The 12,356-nt window shown below is 36.2% G+C and overlaps 1 protein-coding gene across 1 annotated transcript in view; it reads left to right on the top strand.

The window, feature by feature from the left end:
* Window positions 1–12,356, top strand: part of LOC113501433 (Down syndrome cell adhesion molecule-like protein Dscam2) — a 182,756-nt gene that overhangs the window by 158,673 nt on the left and 11,727 nt on the right. Inside the window, exons 13-22 of the mRNA XM_026882565.1 lie at window positions 4,265–4,426; window positions 6,015–6,314; window positions 6,387–6,506; window positions 6,677–6,850; window positions 9,295–9,445; window positions 9,784–9,934; window positions 10,168–10,297; window positions 10,794–10,961; window positions 11,353–11,483; window positions 11,867–12,077. Coding sequence (XP_026738366.1) covers window positions 4,265–4,426; window positions 6,015–6,314; window positions 6,387–6,506; window positions 6,677–6,850; window positions 9,295–9,445; window positions 9,784–9,934; window positions 10,168–10,297; window positions 10,794–10,961; window positions 11,353–11,483; window positions 11,867–12,077 — 1,698 coding nt within the window. The remainder of the gene's footprint in view (window positions 1–4,264; window positions 4,427–6,014; window positions 6,315–6,386; window positions 6,507–6,676; window positions 6,851–9,294; window positions 9,446–9,783; window positions 9,935–10,167; window positions 10,298–10,793; window positions 10,962–11,352; window positions 11,484–11,866; window positions 12,078–12,356) is intronic.

Below are 12,356 nucleotides of genomic sequence, written 5' to 3'. Positions count from 1 at the left end.
GTACCACAAACACCCAGACCCGAGACAATGTAGAAATGTGAATTTTTACATTGACTCGACCGAGGATCGAACCCGGGACCTCAGAGCTAGCGACACCTTGAAACTGGTGCGTACGCCACTCGACCACGGAGGTCGTCAAATCCCGTCTGATATTTGTCAACATGCCAGTATGATATAACCAGAATATTTAATTTTGCCTCTATTGACCAGAATAGTAGGTAAGTATAGAGGTTTCATGAATGAAGTTTCAGACTTAGATTTAGGATTTAGTAATTTACTAATACCCATGACCGTGTCCAACAAACGTAAAAGCTTTTTATTTCAAATCGTGAATCGTGTTTCAAACGATTGATATTCGGAATTCGATTGTCATATTTTGTAACAACATTTCTGTGAACGAACATTTTGTCAACACATTTAAAAATAGATACTCAATGTATTGTGTAATGCAATATGTTAATGCAATGTATTATGATTGTCAATTTAATAAATTAAAGAATAGGATAAAAGTACCGTGCTCATTTTTATCAATCTTTTATTCGTTTACTGAAGACTGTCAACATTTAATATGTTTGTTATACCTTTGTAATCTCGGCCGAGAAGATTGCGTCCACAATCTAATAGGATAGACACCTTCGCAACATCCAATTAAGGACAAATCTAAGTTATTTCCCTCTTGTTTTTCCTTCTAACAATCCTTTAAGAATACCATGCTATTTTGGTACAACAATAAAGTATCTATTTACTTTGTTTGAAATATTATGATACCAGCTTTGAAATATACTCAGTATTATAAAAATAGAATTTTGATTACACAAATCTGATACGTTCCAAACATTTCGAATAGGGTTTTTTCTTTTGTCATATAACGTAATAAACAGAAACTAGTTAAGGTTTGTATTTAAGTATGCAATAATATCCGTTTTTTAACCGAATATTGAGATTTGAGACCCACACACAGTCTTTAATAGGTTTTGTTTAGAACTACCTACTTGGAAATAATTTTCACTTGTTTAGTTATTTTAGTAACAATCTATACTTCTATACTTCTATCTATACTTCTATACTTCTATACTTATACTTATACTTATTACTTATTACTTATTACTTATCTATACTTACTAATATATAAAGCTGAAGAGTTTGTTTGTTTGTTTGAACGCGCTAATCTCAGGAACTACTGGTCCAAATTGAAAAAATATTTTTGTTTTGAATAGACCATTCACCGAGGAAGGCTTTAGGCTATAAACCATCACGTTGCGACTAAAAAGAGCGAAGATACAATTGAAAATGTGAAAAAAAACAGGGCAGGTATAAATCATAACTTATATCTTCTACCCACGGGGACGAAGTCGCGGGCAACAGCTAGTAATATATAAAGCTGAAGAGTTTGTTTGTTTGAACGCGCTAATCTCAGGAACTACTGGTCCAAATTGAAAAATTATTTTTGTGTTGAATAGACAATTAATCGAGGAAGGCTTTAGGCTATAAACCATCACGCTGCTACTAATAAGAGCGAAGATACAATGGAAAATGTGAAAAAAACAGGACGGGTATAAATCATAACTTATATCTTCTTCTACCCGGGAACGAATTCGCGGGCAACAGCTAGTCGAAATATATTTCTATCGAGAACTTAATATCCTATTAGTACTGTTTCATTTAACAGGAGTAACCAATGAGCATAAAAACTCTCACAACTATTCCGTCTCATCTCGTCTTTGTCTACTGAACTTGGAAGAACGAAACCTAATTTAACTTCACAACTTTTGGTATCATTACTTTTTTCACTACATGTTCCCCTTTAAACCAGCTTAAACGCCTTATTTATAGATCAGGCATTGAACTGTCAGCCGCACTGCTCTCATATTAATTACATCGAGCTGATGGCTCTGTAAGATATTCAACAGACTCCTGACTCAACAACAACTTGAGAATCAAGATAGGGGTCGACTGAAGGGGATCGCAATCGGTAATTAGGAACCCGATGGTCGAGGCTGTACACAATTTTATTATTTTTGGGGTATATTCGGTTTTGTAATTTTAATTCGATTTTGTGAAATGTTTATCGTTCATGCTACGCGCATTCTTTGTTCCTATGGGAAGACAATTGACATATTTTTATCAGATTCATATAAAACAAATCTAAAAATTTAAAACTTCGTATTATTTTACAACTCTATTAAAATAATTAAAAAGTTGAATTTACAATAGACAAAAAACAAAATTAAATACTTTTTTTATTGCGTGATTCTTATTTTAATTTCCTTTTCAACCAAGCAACGCTATAAAAAGTTAGCCCCATTTCTTTATGGTAGAGTCTATGGAAAGCGCGCTAAAATACTTTAAAAGCGTGGAGAATAAAACATAAAATTTAAATAATAAACACGGAATAATTTTGGTTTCTGGTTATTTACACAATATGCGCTTGAATTTTGGAATATAAGAGCTTTCCACCCGCTAGAGCTAAGTTAGGTATTACATCCACTAGAGATTACCACGTCGACTTACCTAGGTAAGCTACCTACTTCGACTCACTGATAACGTGAAGATTAAAATCTTGAAACACAGACTAGACATACATACACAACAAGTAAATTAAATAAGCAAGACTAACATTTCGAGTATAAAATTTCCAAGACACTCAATAAAGAATCCCAATAAATTTCACTTGAAATAAAAATTGTTAAGGACATGAAACCCTCCTCTCGTTTACCAGTATTACAGAGAAAGATCAAATTAAGACTGTCCGGTCACTCCCTCGTAATTTTCCTTTTTCGTTTCGAACCCTTGTCAACAAGGAACCTTATCTTTCATAGCGTGCCCACTCTCATTAAGCTGACCCACGGTTTTTGATACCTGCATCGATTATGAATCAAGAGGTGAAAAACAGGGTTACGTCATATTTTATTAAATATTTTTAGATAAAGGTTTCTCGAACAATGTACTTTGATAATCTATATTTGTCGGAACAAAATTGGTTTCTGGTCAATTGATTCTGTATGATTTATATGCTATGTCGTGCTATACATTGTCCATGTCCTATATACTATATTACATTGAATTTAAAATTTACCCTTAAAATGAAAGTTACGTGAAGTAAAAAAATTATTAATCGTAGCAACATAACAAATTTGAGGTTACACAACTTTTATTTCAACCCATGAAGGTCCTTTAATATAAGATTGGTCATTTATGTTTCAAAACCAAACGTAGGTACTACCAAAACAGGTTAAAATTTTAAATAGGTACGTTAAACGTTGACCTACTTCGAAATTTGAATATTTAAATTTAAAATTGGGTATTTTCGAATGGCAGTGCACATTTCGCCAAACTTGCTACTGCTCTAAGCAACTGTTGAAATTTTATTTTTACTGGCAAACTCTCGGCCGAGTGCCGTATGTAGTTACGTGGTTTTGCACCGACAATTTTAAATAAGAAATTATTTTCCTCGGCGGCGCCCGTGTACTTTGATTTTATTCAAATTCACTCGAAAGATTTCTTCTAAATCAGATTGGTAGCAGTCATAAATATTTATGATGTCTTAATATGTAGGTATAATTACTTTTAACGATTTGTAACTAAATAAAACACAAGCTGATTCTAATGTAAACCTCCTGCAAATTATGTAAAGTCTTTTAAACAAAACTTTTGAATCCGATTTCACAATAGATACCCAATTTGTTAACGTCGCCTATTTTGGGATCCGATCTTAGTTATTTTGTAAGACGAGTTAAAGTTTTAAGTACTAAATAAATAGCTTTCCGTTACTGGAAACTGGTCAACCCATTCAAAGTGTAAAAGTATTATAAATTCAAATTACTCTAAGGAACTTGCTGATGATGTCCAAAGTTCTTCAACTTGTGTTTTTGCTTTTATAATGTTCTGATTCGCAAGAGACGAGTTATAAGTGTACTACCTATTCTAATCTTGCTCCATACTTAAGTTATTCATCATCGGCACTAACTCGGACTTACCCCACTAGCCTCTACTCCTAGTATTGAATGTACTTTGTAATAAAATTCCATACAAATTGATTTCTCCTCATCATTTTCACCTTGCAGATTTCTTTCTAAGAAGTTTTTATGTATTCTCTCTTTCATTCGTGAGGATTATGAACATAACTTAATACTAAATGTACAAGTAAACCTTTCCTAATCATTTACAATTTGTAAAGTGAATTATAATCTGATATACACTTGAACAGAACTACTAGTATTACATTGACGTAAACACCCATTTAACAACCAATTTTTGCCAACAGATGGACAGACTCTACCCCTAAACCGACGGCAGAAGGTGTTTCCTAATGGCACATTGATCGTGGAACAGACGCAAAGAGGTGAAGATGCTGGCACATACACGTGCCAAGCTGCCAACAGACAACGACACGCGGCCAGACGTGACGTCGAAGTACAAATACTAGGTCAGTTCCGTACAATCTAGATCCTGAGAATTATCAGCCTTACTAACTGGTAATAAAGTTAAAAGTACAAGGAATAAGATGGGAAACGAATAGGTTATATGACGACAAAAAATCTGTTTAGTCGGTCAGACAGATTTCCAAAAGATATTAGACAAGTTTTTTTTCAAACAAAAAATAAAATGAATAGAGTGATTTCAAATCTTGTGTGACGTCACTTACAAGTACGCTTTTAAATAGCAATTAGTGATGTTTCTAGGCCCCACTGCCTATTATCTGATTTCTGATTTCTGATACATTTCATTATCTGATTTCTTTCAATCTTCCTAACTTTTTAATGGTGTGCTATTAATTTCAAATGCAAATTCAATATTTTTACCTAACTGACGAACTATTTCGTTGATTTTGGCAAATAACCTATGGAATACATTTTATTTTATTGTCATTTTAATTAATTACCTTTACTTTAGAATATTAAAATAATCACATGATTAATTAAAATGTAACAAATCAAGGTAATGCTTCCATTTACTTCATGGTTTCAAGGTTAGTTTCAGAAGGCACTTTTTTGTTAGGACCACGAGGAGCTATAGTAAAACGGAACGTACGTATGATAGGTACTTTATTTTCGGTACTAAAAAACCTTTATTAAGGTCTTTATATTTTATGAAACATTGTAAGGGAGCAGTTACGCTAACGTCGTCCTATTTTCGGCAGAAAATTATTACCAGTTACCTACCGAAACCTTGTTCAGATTTTTTCACGTAAGTAATATAATTTAAGCTGAATCATTTTTCCGTACGGAAGAACTTTTAATATAAATCCTTACTTAATGCTCCTTAACTTTTCTCCAAACACATTATCTAATATGTAATTATCAAATCCCAAAATTTTTATCCACCCCTGTCTTAAAAGGGAAATTAGAGCATAAACTTTCTCATTTTCTTTACTAAGATTTAATGCGCTATAAAATCACGAATTCAAGAGGGGTGGAGTTACTCATCCGTAATTCATTAAAGTTAGCACGTTTACCATTACCGCGGCATCCGCGAAGCGTTAAACTCCCGCCTAACCCTGGTTAATAGGGCAATAAAATAAAAATATTTAAAAAAAATGAATGAAACCTTTACAAAGCAACCCTCTGAAATGAGGTCCGCGAAATCAAGGCTGAGAGCTTTAAGATTTCATTCTAATTAACAGTTAGGCACCCAAACAATTTATGACGAAATTAACTGCGTCGACGTGGCGAAATTGCGCAGAATTTTGGGATATGAATAATTCTGCGTGAGTAACACTGGCCTAATTCGGCCCGATTCATGTGTAGTTTGAACGAAGCCAGCCTATGGCGCAACACAATATTTAGATAGGATCATTGACAACACCATCACGCCATATTGTGCAGTTGAGAAATAAATAAGTAGAATTTGAAAAAAAAGTGTCAAGTAGTACGTGCCAAAAGTTTAAGTAGGTATTTACTTTCTCTACCATTCATATTACTAACTCGAACTACGACACGTGTTTGGTATAATGTATAATATTGTATCTAGAGGCGTTCTTACTCTCTAAAAATATAAAATTTTATTTTTTGCAGTTCAGCCAAAAATCTTGCCTATACCAGCACTAACAAATTTATTGCGGGAAGGTATGAGAGCGGCAATCTCTTGCCAGATCTTAGAGGGCGATTTGCCGGTCGCTTTTCGGTGGGAGAAAAACGGGCAGCCTGTGACGTCATCGCCTTACGCGCCCAGCGGTATAATAACACGAAGAATGGACGAGTACAGCGCGTCATTGGTTATCGAGCAAGTGACGTCACTACATAGTGGGAATTACACGTGCATTGCTTCTAATGTAGCTGGGTCAGAGCGATACACAATACCCTTAACAGTCAATGGTAATAAAAGTCCTCTTTGTATTTTATCTTTAATAATAAGTAACGAGATTAACTGTAGTTATTAATGTTTAGTCCCGCCTCGATGGCGTTTGGAGCCTAATGACGTGGCGGTAGCCGCTGGCCAAGATGTGACATTACAATGTCAAGCCGATGGTTACCCTAAACCAACAATCACGTGGAAGAAGGCTGTGGGTGAGTTGAATTTAACTTCTGTAAATTAAATCTGCTGCGCGATATGAAAAGAGTTTAATCATATAACCTAAACGAAATACTCATGGACTTAACGTTCTATGCTTTTGTCTAAATTGTAAAACTTTTCAAACCTCTACAGCGTAATAATAACTGGGTCAAATTTTGCACAGGTAACACTCCTGGCGAATACAAAGACTTCATGTTTGAAGGGAGCTCAAGGGTCCTGGAGAATGGCTCCCTCGTGTTCGAGCGAGTGGCCAAAGACAGCGAGGGGCATTATCTCTGCGAAGCTAGAAACGACATAGGCGCCGGACTAAGCAAACTCATCTTCTTAAAAGTAAACGGTAAGTAAAAAGTCTCCCCTTCTTCTAATTACTAAAGTAATCCATTGCCGATACCCCGTAAAAGTAAAGAAGGACGAAGACACTTACTTGTATTAGATTTCCATAACGATAAATTGTATGATCCAAAGACCGGCCCGATTCCAATCTCTTTCAAATTCGGTCAGTCAATTTGCCGAAGGAAATAGAATTTTTACCACGAGGATCATATACCTAGCTATACGTAGTGTATAAAAAGGAAGCATCTTTTTGTCGAAGGTCTGTGAAAAGTTGTGGAATGTCTTGATGGAGGATCCGTCGCAGCGATGAGTTTCGCCGGGACAAGCCCGGGTCGTACTCAAATGAAAATTCTTTTGCGTCATTATTGTTTTGTTGCGGAGAAATGGAGCTGTCCTTAGCAAAATAAATGTCAAGAACGCATTGTCTTCTAACTGGAACTATTACGTTTTATAACCTTCTTTTTAAGAAGTGGAACCTTTTGTGTTGTTTTGTCAAGGAACATTGTTTAACGTTGCAGTAACATTGAAAATAACATTACTATCGCATGTAGCACACAAGGAAATGGAATATCGTTTACAATTAAGCAACTACTTCTTGATTACTGCGACTTCGGAATTTAATCAACATTACGGAAAAGGAAAGACTGAACAATAAAATGAGGAACACTCAATAACTTTTCTACCCGACCATACCTTTATTTAATTCTATAGAATTCCACGACGCCCCGATAACTTGCTCAAATTGCTGACCTGCCAGCTTCATATTGTACCTATATAACATTAAAGGAAGTCCATTTTCTCACCACTTTGCTCGGTCCCTGATGCTAGAGCTGTCGGTACTTTAAAACTTAATTTAGATCGTTCTGTGGCTGGACTTACATTCTATTGCTAACTTTTATGAAAACTAAAGTGAAGGAAAGTTACTTTCCCAATTAACCGCAGTCACAATTGTGTTAACTAAGAGAAATAAGTTCGCCGCGCTATTTAAAGTTGATAGTTTTGTTTGTGGCCTTATGAAACTGAGTTGAACTTCTCGTCGCGAAGCTTTGATATTAGTTCTAATTAAACGTTCCCTGTTTGACCGCTGAATAGACACAATAAAGGCGACGATGTATTTGTAGTTTATTCGATTGTCGGCGGTCGGCAGCGCGAGCGAGCGCGTCTGAGCAGAAAACTCAATGACCGTACGTCGCAATACGTCTCCTCTTTATTGGAAAACGAGACAGTTGGCTTCCACTAGAATAAGTCCGCGGTGTACGTGTTTGTATTCGACGATATTGGCTTTTGTTGAGGAGCAAATATCATGAAATATCGTTTGTCGTGACGTTTACGAAGCCCAAGCCGTTATTTATGATTGTTTAAATCAAACCTCTTCGGCTCGAAAACACATCTCGGTGAACATTGTTATTTATGTTGTCGTTAACAAATCGTAGATTGTGCAAACACCAGTGTAACTTTCTTCGATTGTGGCGGACGGCGGCTCCCTAAACTCGTCACGTCCGCGAACAGTTTGTAAACAGTTCCGCTTCTAGCCGTAATCGTATTTCCCGCTTGTTTATTTCGGTTTGACACAAGGTTCACCAGGATTTACACATGAATAAACTTTGTAGACGTTCACTTGAACCTAAATAAATAGATACAAAACTTATTTCGACAGCTCCCCAAAAGTAGAACTGATTTTCAGCAGTGTGTCGAAAATGGCGATGTTATATTTTTAACAGCCAGTAAATCTTAAAAATATGAGGGTTTCGTAAACAAGGTGCTCGCCAATAAATAACACTGGGCCTACACAAGCACAACATAACGAGCGTGCCTTTATGGAAATATTTTTTCTACACTTTTATCGCGGCACTCAAAAGGAATATCGAACAGGAGGTCTATCTTGGTAACTAAATATGTCCCGATTTCTTGTCTGCGTAGAAGCTGGTGACAATACTTGGGCCACATTTATTTTATTTTGGTACAATATAAGATATAATGCTTAACAGCAATTGTCATTTGCCAGAAACTGTCGCATCACGTAGATAAAATCGCAGGACAGCGTTTAATAGATGGATATTCCATTGCCAAGATCTTATTGTCTTGATGCTAGTTACCAAAACATAGCACGAACTGGCTCGATTAGGTTAGTTGATTGTGAACCTGTCTTGTGTTTCTAATATCCTGACTTCTAATAGTCCGTAGCTCTCAAAGTTCATCATTAGAATTCAGTTCTCATTCCGATATTTAGTTTAAATAACATTCGTTAAGACTTTCGATCCTTCCCTTTGGCAAGTTAATTTTATTAGAAAAGTCAATAGGAATTTACAACAAGTAGAAGAAATTACTTGTATGTCAAGGTTTTGCTAAGGTAAACACTTCGTTTATATAGTTCCTGAGTTTTTGGGACATCTCAGACTTGGAGTAAGTTTGTTTTTACTAAATTCTAACTCAAGTCGTTTTTCCTAGCTCCTGCCCGTTTTCCAATGAAAAGCAAGACTGTACAAGTGACAGCAGGGGAGGCAGCTCATCTTCAGTGCGCGGCGTCAGGGGACGCCCCACTGGAGGTCAGCTGGCGAAGTCCACATCACCATACCATTGCACATCACTTGGACCAAAGGTACTGTGCTTTTAACATTTTTAAAGTATTATAAGTTTGGTCTTGGAAAGAGTTCGCAACCCTTGAGTTTGTTTCCACGTTTCTTCTCAAAGTAAGAAGTTAAATGTCCAGTGTTCTCAAAAAATACATTTAATAGTGATGTTATAGTCTACTAACAGTATGATTTAATTTTATTTCAAACGGAAGTTTACGATAAGACTGTGGTTTAAAAAACTATAACGACAGAAAAGCAATATATGAAATTTGTTTATATATCTGATCAATTCCCCAGAAAACTTGCCAAACAGCCCTATAGCTAACGTGTGCTAGTTAGATCTCAATTAAGAGCTGTCTTTCAGATACACGATTCGGGAGCAGGTGTTGGATGACGGCTTAGTCTCCGAACTCAGCATACTACAGACATACAGACAAGACACGGGGGCTCTGACCTGTCGGGCATCGAACGCGTACGGACAAGATGAAATGCTCATACACCTTGTGGTGCAAGAGGTAATGATGGACATAGTTAGAAAAGTATTGGAAAAAATATGGTAATTTGGGTAAAAACAAAAAGGAAAAATTGTATGTCTTTGTTAACTAGGAGACGGTTTGTTTGTTTCATCTTTGTCTTTAAACCGATTACTTATCAAAGTCCGCTCTACTTAGGATTTTTTCGTAAACGGAATCGATATTAGTCGCATTGAGTCAGAATCAGCCATAAATAAGATGTATTTTTATGACAGGTACCGGAAATGCCAAAGAACATAAGAATAATAGACCAACAGTCTCGCTCAATACAAATATCGTGGACTCAACCCTACGCCGGGAACAGCCCGATCATCAACTACATCGTTCAGTATAAGGAGGCACCAGGTAAGAGAAACATCTGATATATTTAAGACTCTTTAACTTTCAATTTTTAAATTATAAATGTAATACCCGCTCTCGTGCCTCTTCGTAGCCCATTATTTATTTTTATCAAGAGAGCTCTAAAATTTTAGCGCTGTAGATGCAGTGCACAAATCATTTTAAAGTGCTTTGCAGCAACTCTCATTTATTATTTAATGGAAGTAAAGCATACTTTGTTTTGTAAAAAATAGGGATGAGACTCGACGTGGAAATATCGTCCTAACTTGACTACGTAATATTGACATGTAATGAATTCGGAAATGGAGTGCAACGTTTGACGTTTTGTATAAATTCTAAGTTAATCTTTTTTATTATTTTTTTGTTTTATAATTACTCTTTTTAAAGTGCCGAGTTCTGAACAAAATAAAGTAATTAGAGACAAATTCAATGGTAAAAGGAAGAACGTACTAGAACTGAGAACCTCGATAAATTTTGTAATTATGTAATACCTTTATAACAGATTCCTGGCCATCAACACCACAAAAAGTGATCGTACCAGGCAGCGTGACGTCAGCTAGTGTACAGAACCTCCAGCCAGCGACATCATATCATTTGAGGATAATAGCTGAGAACAGACTCGGTCAGAGCGAGCCCAGTCAGTTGATACAAGTCACTACCACTGAAGAAGGTAAGGAATAGAAAAAGTAGTTTATTTTTTGTCATTTCTACAAATTTTTAATGTGGATCAATGCTGGATTCTGATTCTTTTGGGTTTTGAACAGTTGTGGGAGATTTACTGGCAGATATCTTTGTGAATGTAGAAAAATATCAAAATGCGCAAATACATTGCCTATTTAGTTAAATTTGATGAAATCTGTAAATTATTCTAATTATCTTTTAACATGAACTTCTAAATCAAGTTTTGTTTGACCAATTAGGAATTATTTTATATTTTTTAGCCGGATTTCACGTGAAATTATTAATTGTAACATATAAATATACAAAAAACATAAGCTTTCTCCATACCATAGTTTAAGCATGAATACACAAACATACGAAGTTAAATCCTCTTTCTTCAGTGCCTAGCGGTCCGCCGCTAGACGTGAGGGTTGAAGCAAAAAGTTCCACGGAACTTATCGTGAGCTGGGAACCACCACAAAGGGACCTCTGGAATGGAAACATTCTGGGATACTACGTCGGCTTCCAAGAAGTGAGTTCATGTTACTTTACCTTGGTTTTTAGTTTACTGTAAGAAAATTGTGTTTTGTTTATTAATACGGTGAAGTGGACTGACTTTGTTTGCTCTTCGGTGTGTGCCTATCTATTTATGATTTTTTTATGTGGAACGCACAATTTTAATGATTACAAGTTGCAAAATATTTGTATGTGATAATTTACTTCACTGTCTAAAGCAGACATCATTAATTTCCATCCTTAAGCAGAAACTGATGCTAATGCTGGTTCCTCTCACCAGCTAAGCTCCTGACCTTTTGCATTACCTTAAAAAAAAAAACAGAAAATTCTTCGTTCAAATAACTCGTAGGACATCTTACACGACTGATTTATTTAACCAAACCTTATTTATTCTCTCAGCTGAATAGTAACAGCACAGTTCTAAGCGCGAGTGGTCCTGGCGGTGCATCTTACACAGTACGCACGGTGGAAGGCGCGGGTACAGCGCGTGCTCGCACCACGCTCTCTGGCTTGCAGAAGCACGCTGCGTATGCTGTCGTCGTGCAAGCCTACAATAGTAGGGGGGCTGGTCCTGCCTCACCACCCACTACAGCCACTACTATGGAAGATGGTAAGAAACGCATCAGAAGAACTTAGTAGGAATTATCCCGATGAGTAGGAAATGCGGCCTGTAAAGCCACTATACTGTCATCGTTAAAGGAAATAATATAGCGAGACTTGGTTTTACTACATCCAGTGTATCATAAAGGATAGTAAAGAACAAAATGAAGTCAATGTTTTCGTGCAAATAGTCCCGGCGTACTAAGGAAGTTTGAAGAGGTATTGCGGATGTTACGAAAAAGCATCATAGTGAACTACGAATTTGAAATTTGGTAGCAATCATCCTACA

Source organism: Trichoplusia ni, chromosome 2 (genome assembly GCF_003590095.1).
Source record: "Trichoplusia ni isolate ovarian cell line Hi5 chromosome 2, tn1, whole genome shotgun sequence".
NCBI classification, from domain to species: Eukaryota; Metazoa; Arthropoda; class Insecta; order Lepidoptera; family Noctuidae; genus Trichoplusia; species Trichoplusia ni.
This window is presented reverse-complemented; position numbering and strand designations above follow the sequence as displayed.